Source organism: Protomyctophum bolini, assembly GCF_963924005.1.
Source record: "Protomyctophum bolini genome assembly, chromosome: 2".
Taxonomy (NCBI): Eukaryota; Metazoa; Chordata; class Actinopteri; order Myctophiformes; family Myctophidae; genus Protomyctophum; species Protomyctophum bolini.
Genome location: NC_137863.1, coordinates 3,521,866 through 3,545,865, shown reverse-complemented (window position 1 = coordinate 3,545,865; position 24,000 = coordinate 3,521,866). Strand labels below are relative to the sequence as shown.

At 42.0% G+C, this 24,000-nt stretch overlaps 2 protein-coding genes across 4 annotated transcripts in view; one reads left to right on the top strand and one right to left on the bottom strand.

The window, feature by feature from the left end:
* Positions 1-6,482: 6,482 nt before the first annotated feature.
* On the bottom strand, positions 6,483-8,581 carry LOC308329429 (EEF1A lysine methyltransferase 3-like). The gene is made up of 3 exons (XM_080783729.1): positions 8,339-8,581; positions 7,522-7,633; positions 6,483-7,110 (listed from the first exon to the last, which is right to left on the bottom strand). Exons 1-3 carry the CDS (start codon positions 8,504-8,506, stop codon positions 6,704-6,706), a joined length of 687 nt encoding a protein of 228 aa, XP_080639855.1. The 5' UTR covers positions 8,507-8,581; the 3' UTR covers positions 6,483-6,703.
* Positions 8,582-10,748: 2,167 nt separating this feature from the next.
* Positions 10,749-24,000, top strand: part of ankrd52b (ankyrin repeat domain 52b) — a 65,808-nt gene continuing 52,556 nt past the window's right edge. For 2 of the 3 annotated variants that reach the window (XM_080783448.1, XM_080783447.1), the window contains exons 1-3: positions 10,749-10,914; positions 19,960-20,043; positions 23,653-23,731. In XM_080783448.1, the coding sequence (XP_080639574.1) occupies positions 10,888-10,914; positions 19,960-20,043; positions 23,653-23,731 (190 nt within the window). In that variant the 5' untranslated portion in view covers positions 10,749-10,887. Of the gene's footprint in view, positions 10,915-19,959; positions 20,044-23,652; positions 23,732-23,776; positions 23,816-24,000 lie in introns of those variants that run through there. The other variant, XM_080783449.1, reaches the window with a different exon arrangement.

The window sequence follows — 24,000 nt, the reverse complement described above, 5'->3', positions numbered from 1 at the left end:
CAGCTCGCGGTAGCTGCTGTCGCTCCTCTTGTTGGACGTCTCCTGGCGGTATGAGTGGTGGACGGGGTTGCAGCTCTCCCACCGCCGGCTGGGCCAGCCGCCGGGCGCCGCCGTACCGACCGCCGCCGCCAACGCCACGCGCTCGTAATCCCTCTCTCGCGCCGCTGCTGCCGCAGCCGCCGCCCTGCTGTGAGTCCCTCCTCCTCCTCCTCCTCCTCCCGCCAGCCATTCTCCTCTCTCCCGGTCCTCGTGCGGCGGGTACTCTCCAAAGTGCTGCAGCGGTCGGGGCTGGCTGTCTAGGATGAAGGGGAAGTGAGAGGAGGCCGGCGCCGTGGCCGCCGCCGTGGGCTCCGGCTCGGTCCAGTTGGTCTGGTAGTCCTGTAGAACTCCTCCGGTTCTGGAGCCTGGCACCGTCCACAGGCCCGGGTCCCGGCCTGGGCCCGGACCCGGACCCTGAGCCTGCTGCTGCTGCTGCTGCTGCTGCTGCTCACACAGGTACGACTGGAACTGGGTCGCTCGGTGTTTATCATGATATCTATGAAAGAGAAAAGGGTGATAGATTTACTAACACGGTAATAATAATACATTTTATTTATAGCCTATAGCACCTTTTTTACAAAGTGATTTGCAAAATAAAAGAGCGATGTACTAAAATTAACCCATTTAGACCGGATTTAAAAACATTCACTTTGAAAGAATATATATTCAAAGATTTACGCCACATTTTTACGATAAAAAAATAATAATAGCAGACCTACAATCTCGTAGCGCGCCACTCGGCGCGCTACGAGATTGTAGATCTGCTATTTTTCAATAGCTAAAGCATAACATACGGTAATGCTAACACCAAAAGGGGTTCCCGCCCAAAATACTGTAATACAAACTAATCTGGAAATTAAAATAAGACACTGAAATGTGTAACAAAAGTAAAATGATGCAGGAATGTGTGATCGTTCTTTTCATGTTTTATTTACGTATACCCATATATCCATAGACTATATTTTATATGGGTTTTCTATCTTTATATCTTTACTTACTGATCAATATTTAATTAACTTATTGAGTAAGTATAGTATAATATTCCCGTAATGCATCACACCAGAACCCTTCTTCACAACAAACAAGCATCGTAAAAACAAAAACAAACAAACAAACAAAAAATCAATTGAACCCATTAAAACCGGGAAAATAATCTGTCATTTTAGATTTGAACTATTATCATTTTATATTTGGCTACTCAAAAATATCAGATAAACAAGCAAGCTTGTAGTTGTAGATCTGCTATTTTTGAAAAATCTTGAAAATGCGGCGCAAATCATTGAATATATATTCTTTCAGAGCAAACATTTTTAACTCAAATCTTTGCTTCTGGGGGAGGGTCCCTCCCTGGGACAACATATTTTCAGATGGGGCTCGACGGCCAATTACATAATTATCATTTTTGGGATCCTTGACATGGAATATTGAGCACCACTGCATGATATAGAAACACGAGGTATTTCAGAAAACTGTCAGGATTTATAGAAGACATTCTTTTAAAATTTCGACGTCAGGCCTAAATGGGTTAAAACAGTTGCCCCCACCCCGCAGAGTTCACTGTGTTCTGAAATAGGTTTTCATTAGTATTGAACTCACGCATGTGCACAGTTTCGCCCAGGAACGGTACCGAATTTGGGATACGGAGGTGTCTGCCCTTGATTCTGAGCCCAGAATTCCTGCATCTTTTCGTCTAAAATTCACACTTCTGAAACATAAAGTGGAGGAAGAGGTCAAACTTTTATTTTTATTTTTTTATTATTTATTTTACAATGAATACTTTTTCAAAAAGATAAACTGACTGGCTTCGTTTCCTTTAAAATGATTTTCACATTTATATTGGAAAAGCAAAACACTTTGCACACATTTGTTTGTTCTATACTTTTGTTCAGTAATTATTAAGGTACAGACGCAGATATATATATATATATATTATATATATGTATGATATAGAGACATACCTTTGGCTGCTGTTTTCCAGATAATTGTCCTTGTTGTTGCTCGCGAGGTGTGAATGAACGATGATGTCCAAATGAAGCCAGACCACTTGTTTTAAAAAGTCAGTGTTTAGTCAAACCCCCTCCCCTCCCACTTCACTTGCACTGCACATCCGCACTGCCCTGTCTGTCTGTCTGTCGCTGCCAGACCAGCCTCCCTGTCTGTACTGCCCTGTCTGTCTGTCGCTGCCAGGCCAGCCTCCATGTCTGTACTGCCCTGTCTGTCGCGACAAATCGGTCAACATCACGCCAATAACCAAGAAAGTGTATTAAAGTATGTGTGACTAACGACACCTTGAGAATAGAGGCGATAAAGACCATATTGTCTTCTCGTCCTAAAAGTATTGGAAGGTCAACAATTTAACAAAGGACAGTACATGCTATAGATATCAGATTTGTTACACTAATAACAATAGGTGTACAGTAGTTTTACAAAGTGTTCCAATATTTCCCAAATGTTATGGATTTGACCTTTCCTTTCATCTGAATGACTGAAAGAGGTTATACTGTAAATTACATGGTAACCCAACTGCATGTATATCATCTTCCCAGAAACATATTTGACATATCTCAAAACAAAATCAAAGGATTCACTTGATGACATTTTCCATTGCACAGTAAATCCTTAGTGTTAATTTAACTAATTGGACCCTTTACAGGCCAATTTGGTTTAGTTTGTATACAAACTCCAGAGTTGCATTCATTTACTTAAAGTAAAATGTAATTGACCTAACTCTGAAGAGTGCACAAAATGGAACCACAAACAGAGAATTTTTTTGTACACTCTTCACAGTTAAATGTCCACAGCGGGTTTCCCTGTGCGGTCCGGCTGTCAGGACAGTCCCGGACAGGACAGTACAGCCAGCCCGTGGACTTAGAGCCCAGCGAGCGATGGCAGACAGACTGTGCATGTAGAGATAGGGATCTGTTGTTTTGTTGGCTGAATGGTAGCGCAGGGAGCGCGGGGCGGGTGGGGGGGTGGAGGGGCTCGCGTCCCTTTCTTTGGAACTCCCCAGCGTAACAAACAGGCTTTTCCGTTCTGAACAGAAACCCTGACCATCAGCAGACAGCAGGAGAGTAGAGGGATATGAAGCACACAGACAGCCGCGGTCCTCTAGAGCTGCAATCCTGTTGATGTTGACAGAATTCGCTTCGGCGCGGAAAAGGAATCATTAATCTTTCTGTTTTTTATCGATGGGACCCCCCGGATGTGACAGAAGGGGGGGGGGGGGGGATGTTTTCGCCCTGCCAACGACTAACGGTTAATTCGCCCAGTGGTTCTCAACCTGTTTCTGGACCAGGGCCCACTTGAGAGTCTGAAAAAGACGTCTGACCACTCAATCAACACATGGTAACCCAGTGCTCAGATGGGTGGTCAGTGTGTATTTTACCACTCACTCAACACATGGTAACCCAGTGCTCAGATGGGTGGTCAGATGTGTATTTTACCACTCACTCAACACATGGTAACCCAGTGCTCAGATGGGTGGTCAGTGTGTATTTTACCACTCACTCAACACATGGTAACCCAGTGCTCAGATGGGTGGTCAGATGTGTATTTTACCACTCACTCAACACATGGTAACCCAGTGCTCAGATGGGTGGTCAGATGTGTATTTTACCACTCACTCAACACATGGTAACCCAGTGCTCAGATGGGTGGTCAGATGTGTATTTTACCACTCACTCAACACATGGTAACCCAGTGGTCAGATGATGGGTGGTCAGTGTGTATTTTCAGAGTCTGTTTATTCTAATGATCCATCAATGGAGTTTCGGCTTGGATCAACTACAACTAATGTAGTTAGTTAATAAGCTGCTATTTAAAGGAGTATAAGTACGTAAGCCTTGTCGAGCCATGAGGCCCATTTAAAGGAGTAAGTGAGTAAGCCATGAGGCCCATGGGGGGCAGGAGCCTATCTCCTGTTTCCTTAGCGAGAGGCAGCTTGATGTACTATGTAGTATTTTGCAGCCCCCATGATGCCTTGAATTCATGGAGATTTATTTTTAAATAATTTCATCGCATTCCTATACGTATAAAGCCAAAATTGTGATGATTTCCCATCAAATTGATGGGGAATAAGTATTTTCTGGGGGTGAACTGCTTCTTTAACGTATTTTCTCAAGGAAATGTTCTTTTTTATAGCGCTCACAATAAAGGGCTTATTTGTGTGTTGGTCTGTTTGTATGTTTGGAGCACAGAATGGTTTGTAGCATGACCTATTGACCCCTGCAGATCAGCGGGGTCATTCACACACTGAACAGTCGGCTAATTGGGGTCAAACACACACACACACACACACACACACACAGAATCACTGGTGCAACCTACACTATATCTGCTAGCTCGCATAACCTACCGCTCTTGTAGTGCATCACATCTAGTGAGTGCATGGTGCAACTTCGTGTGGGGGGTCCCCCGGATGTTCCAGGGCCCCGGGAAAGCGCCCAGGGGGGCCGGGCCGATTCCAGCGAGCCGCCCCACGTCCGAAACTGTTGAGAAATGACAGAGTTACCGTGTGGGGGTCCGTCTACTCTACTCTACTGTAGTGGCACACGCGAAATCATCAGTTCATGTGTTTGTGTGTGTGTTAGGTTGCGCACAGGTGGTTGAAAACAACCATGCTATTTTCATGCTCATACCCAGGCAGGCACCCAGCCAGCCACACACATAGCTCCGTATAAGGGAGTGGTTGCACCGCTCAAAAAAATAAATAAAAGCTTATTTGATTCAAAACCATGATTCACATTTTGGATCGTGCGTGACCCTGCCCTGCTTACACACTACTAGGGACTGGCAACGTCATGGCCTCGAGTAATAATATGTATTTGTTGTTTTAAGATGAAATATAATAATTTGAATTGGTCAAACTAGCAATAGAATGTTCAGAAGCATCTTCCATAAACCCTAAGAAAATCCAAGCTTAGAGTTAGAGCCTCAATATGTGATGTCATTCAAGGTTAGAGCCTCAATATGTGATGTCATTCAAGGTTAGAGCCTCAATATGTGATGTCATTCAAGGTTAGAGCCTCAATATGTGATTTCATTCAAGGTTAAAGCCTCAATATGTGATGTCATTCAAGGTTAGAGCCTCAATATGTGATGTCATTCAAGGTTAGAGCCTCAATATGTGATGTCATTCAAGGTTAGAGCCTCAATATGTGATGTCATCAACTGGTTGGCTGTATAAACATATCCACACACACACACACACACAAACACACTAGACTCTAGAGAATATAATTGTGTGCGCTCTGATCAACAACCTTGTTGTGAGATTGTAGATCTGCTATTTTGGCAATTCATGAAGGACATTTAATTTACAAACTCATTAAAATCATAAAAAAGTAAGATACAAGGTTTCTGAAGGCACAGCTCAAAATATTTTATTTACAATTAAAGACTAGCAGCAAAAACTAGACCAGCAAAAAATATATAATTATAAAACATATTTTATATATTTTATATAAGTGCAGTGACTCTGAGATTGCAGAGTTCTCAATAGACTGATAAAGGTCTAATATTTTTTGTTTTTAGGCTGTCCTAAAATCTTTTCCATGCCAAGGATGACTCCCAAATTGACTCCCATTTGAAGAGAGATGCCAGGGACCCCCATAAGAGATTGTCAGTGATTGTCAACCATTTTATTTTCCAGAAGCCCCAGTTTGACATGCATTAGGCTATGGAACCCCATTTAGAGTCCATTTGGTTCCATGTGTACACTCGCAGAGTCACAGATCCAAAGTGTCATCTACAAGCTCCCGAGTGGCGCGCTACGAGCTTGTAGGTCTGCTATTTTTGAAAAATCGACTGACATTTTTAGAATCTGATCTCAGGTCAGAATGGGTTAATCAGACCAGTGTGTGTCCGAGTGGAAACCGAGCTACACTTCCTAACCATCTGCCCATTGTACCAAGACATCAGAGACATATACTTCCCACAGATTACAACCACACACGGAGATTTTGAAAACATGACCAATGACAAAAAACTCCCATATCTGCTGGGCGAAGTACAACAATGTGCAAACACAGCAGCAAGATTTGTGAGTTGCTGTGATAGGAGAAGGATATCAAATGGAACACAACCACCCTAAAGACTAATAATTGTGTATATTCCTGCACTATACCTGCATCGAGTTATCTTGGTACACAGAAGTTGATCTATTGAAGATTCTGACCTTCAAAGTACATAATTTTTGTTTTGATTGTATTGCTGTATTGTTGTATTGTTCTTTCTGCTTTGGCAATGTAAACGTATGTTTTCTCATGCCAATAAAGCCCTTTGAATTGAATTGAATTGAATTGAATTGTGTGTCCAGTGGAAACCTCGTATGAATCTGATCTCAGGTCAGAATGGGTTAAAGCGGTCAGTGCTCTATCTCCTGAGGGAGGCCCTGTAGATGTTGATGTTCTGTTTGGCGTCCCGTCCCGGTCCCCAGGGGGTCAGTCCCGGTCTCCAGGGGGTCAGTGCTCTCTCCTGAGGGATGCCCGGTAGATGTTAATGTTCTGTTTATGGCGTCCCGGTCCCCAGGGGGTCAGTCCCGGTCCCCAGGGGGTCAGTCCCGGTCCCCAGGGGGTCAGTCCCGGTCCCCAGGGGGTCAGTGCTCTCTCCTGAGGGAAGCCTTGTAGATGTTGATGTTCTGTTTGGCGTCCCGGTCCCCAGGGGGTCAGTGCTCTCTCCTCAGGGAGGCCTTGTAGATGTTAATGTTCTGTTTGGCGTCGCGCGCCACCAGCTCCACCAGGAACCTCCGGGGCAGGCAGTCCTGGTAGAACCCGGGCGTGCCGTGTTCCCGCCGCATCTTGGACGAGAGGTAGGCCACGGCGCCGGCCTTGTCACACAGGTGCGCCAGCGTGTCCAGCAGCAGCGGGTACGTCTCCGCCAGGTACACGATGTCGGCGCCCAGCACCACGTCCCAGACGTCGGAGGGGAAGCGCCGCTGGTCCCGCCCCCAGGACAGGGGGAGGACGGCGGGCGGGGCGCCGCACGGCCAGCCGGACGGCGGAGCGTTGGCCGAGACGTTGCTCTGGAGCTGGTCCACGGCCAGCGGGAGGTCCGTGAGGGTCACGTGGGCTCCTGGAAACCAGGAGGAAGACGGAAAGATGAATACTTTAAATTTAGGCCTGACGTCGAAATTATTTTTATGTTCAAACTTCAACCTCTACATCAGTGTTTCTCAATATTTCAAAACATGTTGTTCCAGGGACCCCCCATGAACCCCAGGGACCCCCCATGAACCCCAGGGACCCCCCATGAAGCAAAGATTTGAGTTAAAAACTGAAACTCTGAAAGAATATTATATTCAAAGATGTCAGGCACATTTTCACGATTTCTCAAAAAATAGCAGTTTTCGTTCATAGCGCGGCACTCGGTGCCGCGCTATGAGCTTGTAGATCTGCTATTTTTCAACAGCTAAAGCATAACATAAGTTAAAACACCAAAAGGGTGTCAACAGATTGCTATACAGATGATGACATCCGTTCTTACCCAGGCGTGCTGCCAGAATGCCAACTATGCCAGTCCCAGCTCCCAGTTCAATGACCCGCTTTCCTCTCAATTCAAACGACTGCTCCTCGAAATAGCGACACAAGTGTAGAGCCTACACACACACACACACACACACACACACACACACACACACACACACACACACACACACACACACACACACACACACACACACACACACACACACACACACATTCAATTTCAATTTTCAATTCAAAGGGCTTAATTTATTGGCATGAGAAAACATACGTTTACATTGCCAAAGCAGAAAGAACAATACAACAACAATACAGCAATACAATCAAAACAAGAATGATGTACATTTGAAAGTCAGAATCTTCAATAGATCAATTTCTATTTCACACACACACACACACACACACACACACACACACACACACACACACACACACACAATAACAAGCTATTATAAGAACACATGCATGGTAATCAAATACATAAAAATAGTAATCTAGGATCGTATACATAAGCTAAGAGCATGTCAATTTGTCGAATATCTATATAATGAACCTATACACTATAGAGTGCTGTGCTATGTCTAGCCTACATAAAATGCTATCTACACTGCAATTCTGATCACATCCATAGGGTTTCTCTCCACACGCACGCACACACACACACACACACACACACACACACACACTAAAATATAACCATGAACAACACTTGAGTGTAAATATTGAACAGTAAAGTGGTGTATAATAATGCAGTTGTAGAAGACAGACAGATTACATAGCCTAATAGTATTAAGTGATAATATTAAAGTTATCTTTACGGCGTCCCAAACCGGCGCAGCCACGCCGAGGTTGGCGCCGTACACCTGGCTGATCTTTAGCTCTTGACCGATGAACTTGTACATGCTGTCCTCCGAGAAGGTGTCCGCGAAGAGACCGACGTCGTCCACGGGGAACACACACTCTTCATCCCCTATCATTGTCATCATAAATAACTATCGGGACTCGATCGGGACTCGGGAGACCACAACAATAAGCAGACAGATAGCCAGTTTTGCAGCGTGGCAAGTTGGCAACAACAAGAAGATAAAGCATGTGTTGTGTTGCAAGACTGAATGGGATGGATGGTCCATTCACTGAGCATGCTGCGCATCCGGTCTGAGTGGACGGAGCGGAAACGGTGCGTATGTGTGCAGGAGAAATGACCGGAAACAGTAGGCGGGTTGTAGACAAGGAAACAGTGAATAGAAACCCAGGCAGGGTTGCCATGTCCGCTTATTATACGCGATGTTTGGCGTGTTATTTCTGAAAGGTTGCTTGTTACTGTTAGATGTAATGTAGTCATATAAACATGTAGTTGAGGGTTGCGTGTTTTGGGGCTTGTTTATTTTCACACTGCCAGACTGGATTACCAGCCAAGGTGCCTGGACCGCTGAGCCACGGCCCAGGCTTGGGGCTAATTGTTTCTAAAGTGTAGTTGCAGCTTGTATTGTTTCCTATAATGTTGTTGCGACCGCGGGTCACACAACCCAACCTTAACTATGGAATCTAGCATTTCCCGTCAGTGTGTTGGTTGGTTGGTCTCCCCAGGCAAGCCCCCCAGGCCATCGTGACATCACGTGACATCCAGCCCCCATATATGGTGCCTATAGGTCATCGTGACATCACGTGACATCATCAGGGAGTGGAATAGTAAGAGAGTGGCGACACGCTTTGATCTCGCCGCAAAGCGGGGTGCCTTTTATGGGTTATAGTTCCACACATTGGAACTATCCCATTGAGACAAAGTGGGGTGCCTGTGGGCTATAGTTCCAAACATTGGAACTATCCCATTGAGACAAAGCGGGGTGCCTGTGGGCTATAGTTCCAAACATTGGAACTATCCCATTGAGACAAAGCGGGGTGCCTGTGGGCTATAGTTCCAAACATTGGAACTATCCCATTGAGACAAAGCGGGGTGCCTGTGGGCTATAGTTCCACACATTGGAACTATCCCATTGATTCAAAGCGGGGTGCCTGTGGGCTATAGTTCCACACATTGGAACTATCCCATTGAGATAGAATGAGCACTTCCGCATTCCATTGTTACAATGGGAGTCAACGCTAGTGTCGTCACTCTCTTACTAGATTACTCTGGGTTATAGTAAATGCGACCTGCTGTCACAGTTAAGCCCCATATATGGAGATCCCTGATGTCATCAATTATTGGCCAGCAACTCTACATCTGACCTCAGATCTCCATATATGGAACCATATGTTGAGTTCCCCATCATTCCTCTTCCTCTTCCTGTCCTTTCAAACTCCAGACGGGCCTGCCCCAAAGTTTTTATTAGTGCTGTCGCAGTGTCGCGCCCGGCAGCCGGCGAAAACTAGAGTTCTCAACAGGCCGAAAATGAAGGCCCGGCCCTACCTGGGCCCTCATCAAACCCTGTACACTCACTTTGTATAGATCAAAAATAGTAGATACGTAATTATAGAACATTGATATGATGTTTTGTTTTCTCGTTTTGTGTTTTGTTTTGTTGTTTTTGTTGTTTTTTGTCTTGTTCCTGTTAACTGTATTGTTTGTTTTTGTTTTGTTTTCTCATTTTGTTTTGTTGTTTTTGTTGTTTTTTTTCTTTGTTCCTGTTAACTGTATTGTCCTGTCTGTCTTTGTTTTATGTTTATGTTTATGTTTGTTTGTTTTTGTTTTGTTTTCTTGTTTTTTTTCTCCCTTCTGTTTGCTTTGTTGTATTATTCTACCTATGAAAGCCATTTATCTGTTAGAAGGGTTAAGGCACTATAAGCTTAGGCTTCAGCCTAACACCTTTTTGTTCAATGTTTATTTTGCAACAACAAAAAAAGCAGGCACTGTATTGATTTGTCATAATGACCAAAATAAATAAACTCTACTCTACTCTAATGTCCCCGCTACCACCCTTAGATCTCCATATGCTGTATGGATCGAGCTGACCTGTTCTGACATTCCATATGTTGATCTAACCTCATCAAACCCTGTAGACAGACACTCAATACATGCTCCTTATATGGGAAGTAGGCTACAGAATTCATTCAGTGTTGATCTTTTATGCTTATTTATTTCACACAATCTGGCAACACTGAAACAGCGGAAAGTGTGGCCGTGGCCGTGACGTCCCTGTCCCTTCCCTTCCCTTCTAAAGTACAGCTCTTGTCTCCTGCTCCTTGGTTTCTCTCGCGATATTACCCACGAGTAAAGCTGGCTGTGGAGTGAAGACCATAGAGCCAGCTAGCATAAGCGAAGCTAAATCACTAGCTAATGTTTGTAAGAAATGTCTGCCAGCTAAAAGTCCGACATAAACGGTTCCTCTCCGGTCGGTCCTCATGAGAGAGCGTCCCGGTTGACAGAGAAATGGGGATCCTAGACATCACAGAGCAGGTGAGCCGTGCACACAGCTGCTATTCTGCTGTTACACTGTACCGTTGGCTACTAATGTAGCAGCCTGGTAATGTAACTGTTACTATAGTACAGTTACATGGTCTGGACATGTTACACCGCACTTTGTTCCCTTATAGCCTTCAGTGGGTTTTTTTTGTTGAGTATCCCACATTGTGTGTGTGTGTGTGTGTGTGTGTGTGTGCGAGAGAGTAATATCTGTGTGGTTCACTGTTGACATGTTTATATAATGAATATATGTCAGGGTCAGTTTTCATAGAAACTCTTCCTCCTTTTGATGAAAAACAGGATGTTATAGAGATGAGTAGATCTATTATTGAGTTATTGACAAACAGAGATTGATTGAATACTTTATTGGCAGAAATGTAATTAGTACAGTCGAACAGAAATGTAATCAGTACAGGGTACAGTCAGACAGAAATGTAATCAGTACAGGGTACAGTCAGACAGAAATGTAATCGGTACAGTCAGACAGAAATGTAATCAGTACAGGGTACAGTCAGACAGAAATGTAATCAGTACAGGGTACAGTCAGACAGAAATGTAATCAGTACAGAGTACAGTCAGACAGAAATGTAATCAGTACAGTCAGAGAGAAATGTAATCAGTACAGTCAGACAGAAATGTAATCAGTACAGTCAAACATAAATGTAATCAGTACAGTCAAACATAAATGTAATCAGTACAGTCAGACAGAAATGTAATCAGTACAGAGTATAGTCAGACAGAAATGTAATCAGTACAGTCAAACATAAATGTAATCAGTACAGGGTACAGTCAGACAGAAATGTAATCAGTACAGGGTACAGTCAGACAGAAATGTAATCAGTACAGGGTACAGTCAGACAGAAATGTAATCAGTACAGGGTACAGTCAGACAGAAATGTAATCAGTACAGGGTACAGTCAGACAGAAATGTAATCGGTACAGGGTACAGTCAGACAGAAATGTAATCAGTACAGGGTACAGTCAGACAGAAATGTAATCGGTACAGGGTACAGTCAGACAGTGACCACCGCACTACAACATGACGTCACTGAGGTGACCACCGAACTACAACATGACGTCACTGAGGTGACCACCGAACTACAACATGACGTCACTGAGGTGACCACCGAACTACAACATGACGTCACTGAGGTGACCACCGCACTACAACATGACGTCACTGAGCCGCGGTGAAGAGCAAACCACCGCCACCGCCCCAGCCCTTCTCTCTGTTTTTAAGGCCTATTCATAGTCTGGATTTTCGGTGGTGAGGTGACCACCGCTCCGGTGGTCACCTCACCACCGAAAATAACGTTGAGCGGTGGTGAGTAAAAACAGAGAGAAGAGCTGGAGCGGTGGCGGTGGTGGTGGTTTGCTCTTCACAGCGGCTTGTGACGTCATGTTGTAGTTCGGTGGTCACCCCACCACCGTAAATCCAGACTATGTATGAGCCTTTACTCACCACCGCTCAACGTTATTTCAGCTCCGGTGGTCACCTCACCACCGGAGCGGTGGTCACCTCACCACCGGAGCGGTGGTCACCTCACCACCGGAGCGGTGGTCACCTCACCACCGGAGCGGTGGTCACCTCACCACCGGAGCGGTGGTCACCTCACCACCGAAAATCCAGACTCTGAATGAGCCTTTATAGGTGACTAAAAATAACGTATTTAGCGTTCAATTAAGCTTTGCACTCACGTCAGGGACATCTTGTGCCCTAGGGAGACCCTTTGACATATATACCCTTACCCTGGCTTCCGTAAAATGTGCCCATTAGCCCCTCCCCTTACAACAGAGATAATAAATCATTGCTGTGATTGTAAATGTTTTGAAGATATATAGAGTTTTCTTGAGAGCAGAGACCAGATCGCACATAATAACTCCCAAATGTAGTTTGTAAAAAAATTAATAAATGGATGACTGCACATTTTTGTGTGACCTAAATTAAGATTTTTTTTTAAATATAATGGGTTGAATCTAGAGTTGCAATAGCCTAAGATTTAGACTCTCATAGATAGTATTTTATCGATTCTGACATTAACGTCAGCAAATCGATAAAACTAAGTCTAAAACTTAGGCTAGAGTTCCAACATGGTACCAACCACTACCCACCGCTGACCGCCCATTCATCCAAACAGAAAAGTCCTGTCTGATGGCTCGCTACGAGCTTGTATTGTAGGTCTGCTATTTTTGAAAAATCGAAGAACGGCTGACATGGAAACATAGCTTTTTCAGAAAACTGTCAGGATGTAGAATCTGATCTCGGGTCAAAATGGGTTTTTAAACCACGTTAAACTCACCAACATCGCAGCTGTACGGAAAGCTTGAGTAACAGTTATCCTCTTTCCATCTGTAAAGTGTTTCATATTATTATTGTAGTTACTGTTTGTTATAGTGACTTTGTGCTATAATACCGTGTTCTCGTGTGTGTGTGTGCTGTTGTGCCTTTGAGCCAAGCACTGTTGCTGACACCCATTTTGGACTGAGGTCGATTAAAAAGAAAAGGCTTCAAAATCCTATCATTTTTCGGAACAACCCATGTTTCTATGTCAGTAGTGGTGCTCAACCTTTTTCATGTCAAGGACCTCCCAGGTCTGCAAAAAAATAGCAGACCTACAAGCTCGTAGCGCGCCACTCGGTGGCGCGCTACGAGCTTGTAGATCTGCTATTTTTCAATAGCTGAAGCATAATAACATAATGCTTAAAACACCAAAAGGGGTTCCCGACCAAAATGTGTTAAAAGCAGCTGCCGGTTCCCGGGTCAATCAATAGGTGCTATACTCAGAGACGGGGGTCAAAAGGTCCTACTCATACGGACGGACAGACGGACACATTGCTGTGCATTGGAGACGGTGCTGCCACCGCTCAAAAATCCACTGTAGACATGTTATGAGCTATACTCTCTGTCAATACATTATAAATAAATCCACCGTAGACATGTTATGAGCTACTCTCTGTCAATACATTATAAATAAATCCACCATAGACATGTTATGAGCTACTCTCTGTCAATACATTATAAATAAATCCACCGTAGACATGTTATGAGCTACTCTCTGTCAATACATTATAAATAAATCCACCGTAGACATGTTATGAGCTATACTCTCTGTCAATACATTATAAATAAATCCACCGTAGACATGTTATGAGCTACTCTCTGTCAATACATTATAAATAAATCCACCGTAGACATGTTATGAGCTATACTCTCTGTCAATACATTATAAATAAATCCACCGTAGACATGTTATGAGCTACTCTCTGTCAATAAATGATAAATAAATCCACCGTAGACATGTTATGAGCTACTCTCTGTCAATACATTATAAATAAATCCACCATAGACATGTTATGAGCTACTCTCTGTCAATACATTATAAATAAATCCACCATAGACATGTTATGAGCTACTCTCTGTCAATACATTATAAATAAATCCACCGTAGACATGTTATGAGCTACTCTCTGTCAATACATTATAAATAAATCCACCGTAGACATGTTATGAGCTATACTCTCTGTCAATACATTATAAATAAATCCACCGTAGACATGTTATGAGCTACTCTCTGTCAATACATTATAAATAAATCCACCGTAGACATGTTATGAGCTATACTCTCTGTCAATAAATTATAAATGAATCCACCGTAGACATGTTATGAGCTACTCTCTGTCAATAAATGATAAATAAATCCACCGTAGACATGTTATGAGCTATACTCTCTGTCAATAAATTATAAATAAATCCACCATAGACATGTTATGAGCTATACTCTCTGTCAATAAATTATAAATAAATCCACCGTAGACATGTTATGAGCTATACTCTCTGTCAATAAATTATAAATAAATCCACCGTAGACATGTTATGAGCTATACTCTCTGTCAATACATTATAAATAAATCCACCGTAGACATGTTATGAGCTATACTCTCTGTCAATCAATTATAAATGAATCCACCGTAGACATGTTATGAGCTATACTCTCTGTCAATACATTATAAATAAATCCACCGTAGACATGTTATGAGCTATACTCTCTGTCAATACATTATAAATAAATCCACCGTAGACATGTTATGAGCTACTCTCTGTCAATACATTATAAATAAATCCACCATAGACATGTTATGAGCTACTCTCTGTCAATACATTATAAATAAATCCACCGTAGACATGTTATGAGCTACTCTCTGTCAATACATTATAAATAAATCCACTGTAGACATGTTATGAGCTACTCTCTGTCAATAAATTATAAATAAATCCACCGTAGACATGTTATGAGCTACTCTCTGTCAATACATTATAAATAAATCCACTGTAGACATGTTATGAGCTACTCTCTGTCAATAAATTATAAATAAATCCACCGTAGACATGTTATGAGCTACTCTCTGTCAATACATTATAAATAAATCCACCGTAGACATGTTATGAGCTACTCTCTGTCAATAAATTATAAATAAATCCACCGTAGACATGTTATGAGCTACTCTCTGTCAATAAATTATAAATAAATCCACCGTAGACATGTTATGAGCTACTCTCTGTCAATACATTATAAATAAATCCACCGTAGACATGTTATGAGCTACTCTCTGTCAATACATTATAAATAAATCCACCGTAGACATGTTATGAGCTATACTCTCTGTCAATAAATGATAAATAAATCCACTGTAGACATGTTATGAGCTATACTCTCTGTCAATACATTATAAATAAATCCACCATAGACATGTTATGAGCTATACTCTCTGTCAATACATTATAAATAAATCCACCGTAGACATGTTATGAGCTATACTCTCTGTCAATACATTATAAATAAATCCACCATAGACATGTTATGAGCTACTCTCTGTCAATAAATGATAAATAAATCCACCGTAGACATGTTATGAGCTACTCTCTGTCAATACATTATAAATAAATCCACCATAGACATGTTATGAGCTACTCTCTGTCAATACATTATAAATAAATCCACCGTAGACATGTTATGAGCTACTCTCTGTCAATAAATTATAAATAAATCCACCATAGACATGTTATGAGCTACTCTCTGTCAATAAATGATAAATAAATCCACCGTAGACATGTTATGAGCTACTCTCTGTCAATACATTATAAATAAATCCACCATAGACATGTTATGAGCTACTCTCTGTCAATACATTATAAATAAATCCACCGTAGACATGTTATGAGCTACTCTCTGTCAATACATTATAAATAAATCCACCATAGACATGTTATGAGCTACTCTCTGTCAATACATTATAAATAAATCCACTGTAGACATGTTATGAGCTACTCTCTGTCAATAAATGATAAATAAATCCACCGTAGACATGTTATGAGCTATACTCTCTGTCAATACATTATAAATAAATCCACCGTAGACATGTTATGAGCTACTCTCTGTCAATACATTATAAATAAATCCACCATAGACATGTTATGAGCTACTCTCTGTCAATACATTATAAATAAATCCACCATAGACATGTTATGAGCTACTCTCTGTCAATACATTATAAATAAATCCACTGTAGACATGTTATGAGCTACTCTCTGTCAATACATTATAAATAAATCCACCGTAGACATGTTATGAGCTACTCTCTGTCAATACATTATAAATAAATCCACTGTAGACATGTTATGAGCTATACTCTCTGTCAATACATTATAAATAAATCCACCGTAGACATGTTATGAGCTACTCTCTGTCAATACATTATAAATAAATCCACCGTAGACATGTTATGAGCTATACTCTCTGTCAATACATTATAAATAAATCCACCGTAGACATGTTATGAGCTATACTCTCTGTCAATACATTATAAATAAATCCACCGTAGACATGTTATGAGCTACTCTCTGTCAATAAATTATAAATAAATCCACCATAGACATGTTATGAGCTATACTCTCTGTCAATACATTATAAATAAATCCACCGTAGACATGTTATGAGCTATACTCTCTGTCAATAAATTATAAATAAATCCACCATAGACATGTTATGAGCTATACTCTCTGTCAATACATTATAAATAAATCCACCGTAGACATGTTATGAGCTACTCTCTGTCAATACATTATAAATAAATCCACCGTAGACATGTTATGAGCTATACTCTCTGTCAATACATTATAAATAAATCCACCGTAGACATGTTATGAGCTATACTCTCTGTCAATACATTATAAATAAATCCACAGTAGACATGTTATGAGCTATACTCTCTGTCAATACATTATAAATTAATCCACCGTAGACATGTTATGAGCTATACTCTCTGTCAATCAATTATAAATGAATCCACCGTAGACATGTTATGAGCTACTCTCTGTCAATAAATTCCTGTCAATAAAAGTGTTGTAGTTAGGAAGGGTTTTCAACAACGCAACATCCAGGTGGTATAGGGTGATTTCCAACGAGTGCTTCCAAACTAGGAAAAATGATCACCCATGCATGGATGCAAGTGTGGTTGCCGCAGTCGCTTACATACTAGGCCCCTCCTATGAAACAAACACTTTTCGTACGGCTGTAATGTTGGTGAGTTTAGCGTCGTTTAACCCATTTAGGCCTGACGTCGAAATAAAAATAAACGTTCGCTCTGAAAGAATATATACAGTACCTATTCAAAAATTTGTACCGCATTTTTTTTTACGATTTTTCAAAAATAGCAGACCTGCAAGTTCATAGCGCGCCACTCGGTGGTGCGCTATGAGCTTGTAGATCTGCTATTTTTCAATAGCTAAAGTATAACAGACTTTTCTGTTTGATACGTACCATTACATGGGCTGTCAATGAATGGCTGGTGTTGCTGCAACTCAATTATATAAAAAAATAAAATCTAGTGTTGCAAATTAAATTGCAGCTGTAAATGAATCATGCTTTATGCCAGCAGCACGAGAAGAGTCGAACCCTGTACCGTACTCGCAGGTCTCCTGCTAGTGCTACAGTAGGTCAAGAGGGATTCCCTCCCTTGGCCAGGGAGAGATGTTACGTTAGTTACATCTCTCCCTGGGCTTCTGGGCTTCAGGCCAGCGCTACAGTGCTTTTATTCACCCCTCTCTGACCCACCACCTCACCACCGGCCCACCCCACCACCGGCCCAGGCCAGGACACCCGACCCGGGTTCACGGCAGACACCGTGTAACCCTAGATACAAACCCCACCGGGGTCTCCCTGAGTCATCATGGGAAAGCAAACATTTACCACTATAGAGCGTCGCAGTCCCTCCCCCTTTCAGAACGACGAGTGGCCCAGGAAATGAATCCCAATGCATTTTGCCCATAGGCTTTTCTTAAAGTATTTATTTAAAGACGGTTACACCGCGGACAAAGCCAACTCGGATTGTGACAAATCATGACAATGAACACAATGTTTTGGGCCGATCAAATCATTAGAAAGAAGAAAATAAAAGGCAGGCGACAACACTATTTGTTTTGTTTTTCTTCTTATAAATTATTTGATCGGCCCAAAACATTGTGTTCATTGTCATGATTTGTCACGATCCGAGTTGGCTTTGTCCGCGGCGTAACCGTCTTTAAATAAATACTTTAAGAAATGCCTATGGGAGAAATGCATTGGGATTCATTTCCCGGGCCACTCGTTGTTCTGAAAGGGGGAGGGACTGCGACGCTCTATAAAGGACGAGAGGGAAGTCCTACTTCAGGTCAGGGGAGATATACTAGTGTAGGCTTTTCTTATGGTCTATACCAGTCAGATCTATTATAGGCCTACTCTGTGACTGGTACATATAATTCACACCCACAGGCTTTTATAAGACGGTAAAAAATAGTGAATCAAAGAAGTTTAACCTATAAAGGCCAATTCTAAAAACGGCTTCTAAATCCTCTTAAGGTTTCTGAAAAGCTTAAACAACAACAAAAAAAAAAAAAAAAAAAAAAAAATATATATATATATATATATATATATATATCTCGTCTCTGTCGGGTTGGAAACTGTATTCACATTCATAATCAAATGTAGCATTTGATCGACTAGCTCAAAATGCGTGGCTTTGCCGCCGTGCTTCGAGCTTGTAGATCTGCTACTTTTGCTGCTTTTGTGTGACGCTGTGGTGTGACATAATCGCATAAAACAAATCACCAAAAGTTACAATATGGACATAAGAGGTTTCTGCCCGACAGACAATAGTGATATAAAGCAGCGGCTAAAATGACCCGGAGGCGTTCCTCCCACTCTCGAAAGCTCTTAACAACCAACGACGTATTAGGTGTTGGTTTTGTGGTGGACATTTTTGCCACGGACATAGAAAATGAGAGGACAATAATAATAATATTACCAGAAACACACAAAGAGATAATAATAATAATTCAACTGTATTTGTATAGCACCTTTCATGACATAAAATGCAGCTCAAAGTGCTTTACAGAACAATGGAGAATAAAAGAAAAGAAAAGCAAGGCATAAACATTAAAAAAACAAGAGCAGTAATGCAATACAGTGAGGACATGAACAACAAAAAATAAAAGATCAATTAAAAGCAATGTTGTAGAAGTGGGTCTTGAGCTGTGCTTTAAAAATGTCTACAGAGGCTGCCTGTCGAAGGTACAGTGGGAGCTTGTTCCATGCCGTCGGCCCCTAGAAGCAAAAAGCTGCTTCACCGTGTTTTTTAGTTGCCATTTTTTTAGGCAAAGCGAGCAGGCCAGCAGTGAAAGACCTTAGGGGGCGCTTTGGGACATATTTAGGCAGGCAGTCATGTAGGTGATGGCCCTGAATGATGGCCCTGAATGACCGTAACAGGTCTATAACTCTAAGAGTGTTTGTTTGTACCCTCACAGAGTTATTACATCCGGAAGGGTTGACTCCCCCTTTCAGACCAGAGCGGCCAATGCGTTCCTCCAGGCTTTCATGTTTTTGCGCAGACGGAAATGAAAGCCTGGGTACCGAGGCTATGTTATCGCTAAAAGCTGTTCATACTTACTGTATGTGTGTGTCTCTCTTATGCATATTAATGACGTATACCTCTCTTCTCTTTCAGTCTCCATTGGTCCAGGCAATATTCAGCCGAAATGCTGAGGATGTCAAGTTTCTGTTGCACCACAATGAAGATGTCAATACACTGGTAATGATGTTCTGTACAAACTGTACAAATACTATTTTTTTATCACCTTTTCAAGCTGTATGTAAACACAGTGGTTCCCAAAGTGGGGTCTGGGGACCCCCTGGGGTCCTTGAGGGAGTTCCAAGGGGGACCCATAAGCTAAATGATAATTTGGAACCAAATGGAACCTTATGGGTATGTAACTCAGAGAGTGTACAAATGGAACCAAATATTTGGTTTCCATTTGTACACTCTCAGAGTTAAATTAGCATTGATTTTACAATATAAATTGGGGGTCCCAGAGATAGAAATGCTATTAAATGGGAGGTACGTAGAGTAATGCATGTCAAACTGGGGGTCCTTGGAATTAAACGGGTTGAAAATCACTGCCATAAAAATCTTCTCTTATGGGGGTCCGCAGGCTAATAAATGTAAATTTGGGGGTCCTTGACATGAAAAAGTTTCGGAACCACTGCTGTAACACACATTTTGTCACTCATTGCAAGCATTGTTCTATTTTTGCTTGTTCTGTCACCACATTGCCATAACAATTAGAACTATCCCTTTTGCATCATGACAAAAAAAACATTCTTTATTGAGTTGTAATCAAAATAGGTTAATTCATTATGTCTGGTCAAGATTTCCCGTAGCATTTAATTTCATGAATCCTTCTGTATTTGCATGTGTGATTGTGAAAAGCTAATTGCTCCAATTATGCTCCCATGTAAATGTGACCCAACATGGCCAGTTACTCACCCCAAAGAAAGTGGTGCTAAAGTAGTGCTAAATTTTTTTTACAAAACAAATTATTCTTATTTTGTAGTTTTAATACATTAAAAAGGGTAGGTCCCGCCCACTGTCAGACACTTGCCAAAATGTTGCTCTTTGAAAAAGAGCAACATTTGTGTCTGACAGTGTGTGGGACCTTTTCTTTGTTTTTCAAAGATACCCATTCCCATTTTAATATATGCTCTACGCACCTGTCACCAGGGACAAATTAGCCATAGGGCCAGTTGGGCCGCGGCCCAGGGGCCCTTGGCTCCCAGGGGCCCTTGGCTCCCAGGGGCCCTTCGCGGGAAACTGGACCGCGTCGCGCAGTACTGGGTTTGAGGCACTGACAAGGGCCCCTGGAGCCCGGCCTCTAACACCCCCCAGAATGGAGGTCCCCTACTGGGGACCCCTTAAAGTGGGCCCTTTGAGGACCAATTTCAAATGTGTGTGGGCCCCTCCTCTGCTCTGTATTCTCCCTCGGTCTGAGCCTCAAACGCAGCGCAGGCTCCTGGGGGCTGGGGCCCTACAGGCTGGGCGTCAAAGTGGGCCCTTTGAGGACCACTGCTCCACCGTACTGTGAAGCAGTGGTCCTCAAGGGGCCCACTTTGAGAGGTCCCATTGAGGAGGGGCCACAGGGGAGCCTGAAACGCAGCGCAGGATCCTGGGGGCTGGGGCCCTACAGGCTGGGCGTCAAAGTGGGCCCTTTGCAGACCACTGCTCCACCATACTGTGAAGCTGTGGTCCAAAGTGGGGCCCACTTTGGAGGTCCCATTGAAGAGGGGCCACAGGCCGCCGGGGGCCTTGAAGGCTGTAAGTTAATGGGAGTCACTCCCACCCCGTCCCTGACCACCAGGAGTTATAGGTATATCCTGAAGCTATAAAGACTAGAAATATAATGGATTATTATGTTGATTACTTGTTTCAGGCAGATTTGCAAATATTAATATGTTGTTGCCTCAAAATGCTCAAATATATTATGAATAATTAAATATTGTGATTTTTTTTGTGCAGCACCAAAAACGTTATAGGCTATCATCACTTATTACTTTAAATAAATGTTGTCATAATTGTTGAGAAAATTACATATTTTGTATTTGTATTTTGTTACCCTTATTGGCCTTGGACCTTAGTGAAATGAATAAAATTATCAACAGAGAAATTTCGTCAAAATTCTGCTAAATATGACGCCATTGACATTGAAGGGAAAATGTATGTCATATGTAAACGAGCAAATCAGCTAATCAATCACAGGCAACAGGCATTCTGATTGGCCAGTATGAGATGATATCTGATGTATGATGACAAGAGCGCCCCTCACTTAACATGGGTGTGATTTTTCTTTAATGAAGTGATATGAGGTAGGGGTGGAAATAATATGTCAAAATATTATATCACTATCTTTTCAGCAATTATCACAAAATAGTGATATTCATCATATCATTGTTATGTTTGTTTTCATATAATATATATAATCAATTTGTTTTATGCTAATACTTTGTAGATAGATCGATAGTAGCTCTGTTCCATTCCATACCTCTAATACGTGCAACACATTAGAGCTATGGACCAGAGCTAGATAGATAATATGTTGCTCATGGATGGATAGACAGGCTATCCGTTTTTATCCTGCCATCATGTTAGTGTGACATTCAGACAGTGCAGAGGCTGCTCGATGGTGAATTAGTATTGTCACATTCTCCTTGGCTTTGACTGACTGACTGATATTAATACGGTAATCCAGCCAGTTCGGTCATTCGCATTATCATTTACGCTGGGCACACGCTTTTGTAAGCAAACGCTAAACAAGGGTTGTTTTTGATAAACATCAATCCGTCCACTCCATGTGTGTGTGTGTGTGTGCGCGCGCGTGCGTGCACGGCTGCACGCTGTTTCACCCGCGTTTGGTTAAAAGTAAGATACGTTTAAACTTTGAACATTACAAACAAACTTTGCAAGCAATTCCTTCTGAATCTGTGCTATCATGCTAATGCTATGCTGCATGCCTTATCGCGCACCGGCGCACGGTCGCGCACTGTATTTTGTGTTCTCATCTGTGCGCTGTGCAAATTGCTAATAAAAACCTGATAAATGTTGCGCAGGGGGGCCCTCAAAAATGATCGGCCCAGGGGCCCTTGAGAGGCTAATCCGTCCCTGCCTGTCACTAGCCTTCTGAGGTGTGCATCGGCCTTTTGCTAAACAAGTAGTTTTAATACAATACATGTAATAACTGTATTCCTCTGTTTTGAATCTTTGATTTGGCACCACTAGAACAGTTGTTTTCGTCGACTAAAACTGAGACGAAAAATGTTCGTCGACTACCTTTTTCCACTGACGAAAACTAAATGTAAACTAAATGTAAACTAAGCTAAGATGACTGAAACTATAAGACTAAATATACTGACAATTTCGTCAGCAAATAAAAACTAGACTAAAATGTTAGGAAGGGACCAGTGGACTAGAGATCCAGTGTAAATCATTTTACACTTGGTTGCATGCTGAAAATAGCCGATCTACAAGCTCACAACGTGTCGCACTGCGACGCGTTGTGAGCTTGTAGATCGGCTATTTCCAGCAAGTGTAAAATCAGCCATTACGACGGCATCAAGGCCCGCCAAAACACATTTTAGTCGACTAAATCAACTGTAGATTTAGTCGACTAAAATCACATGCCATTTTAGTCGACTAAAACTAGACTAACACTAAGGCATTCCAGGTGACTAGTAAAATGTGACTAAGACTAAATGAAAGCTATTCAAGAGACTATGACTAAAACTAAAATCCAAATTTGCAACACTGCACTAGAAGAACCAGGGCTAAATGTGACCTTCGGTGTTCTAATGAATCTGTCCTCGCATCCAGGACCAAGAATGCCGGACCCCCCTGCACGCTGCTGCCTGTCTGGGTAACGTTCAGATCATGGACCTCCTCATCACCTCTGGTAAATAAAACCTATAATAATAATAATTAAATGCTGCTGCCTGTCTGGGTAACGTTCAGATCATGGACCTCCTCATCACTTCTGGTAAATAAAACCTGTTGGAATTGGAACCCCCTTTGTTGCAATTATAGCTAAACCTATTTCTACAGCATAAAGAACAGAGGAATGGAAGCTCTGCATTGATTGATTGATTGAAATATTTATTAACAGTTTGCAGAATTGCAGTACATTTCAAGCACAAACTCAATACAAAGACTGTTAACTGTGAG

Coding starts and splice junctions, on each gene's coding strand:
- LOC308329429 (XM_080783729.1), bottom strand. CDS start 8,506: ATGATGACAATGATAGGGGATGAAGAGTGTGTGTTCCCCGTGGACGAC. Junction 7,634..8,338: donor CTGCGCCGGTTTGGGACGCC/GTAAAGATAACT, acceptor GTGTGTGTGTAG/GCTCTACACTTGTGTCGCTA. Junction 7,111..7,521: donor CATTCTGGCAGCACGCCTGG/GTAAGAACGGAT, acceptor CCTGGTTTCCAG/GAGCCCACGTGACCCTCACG.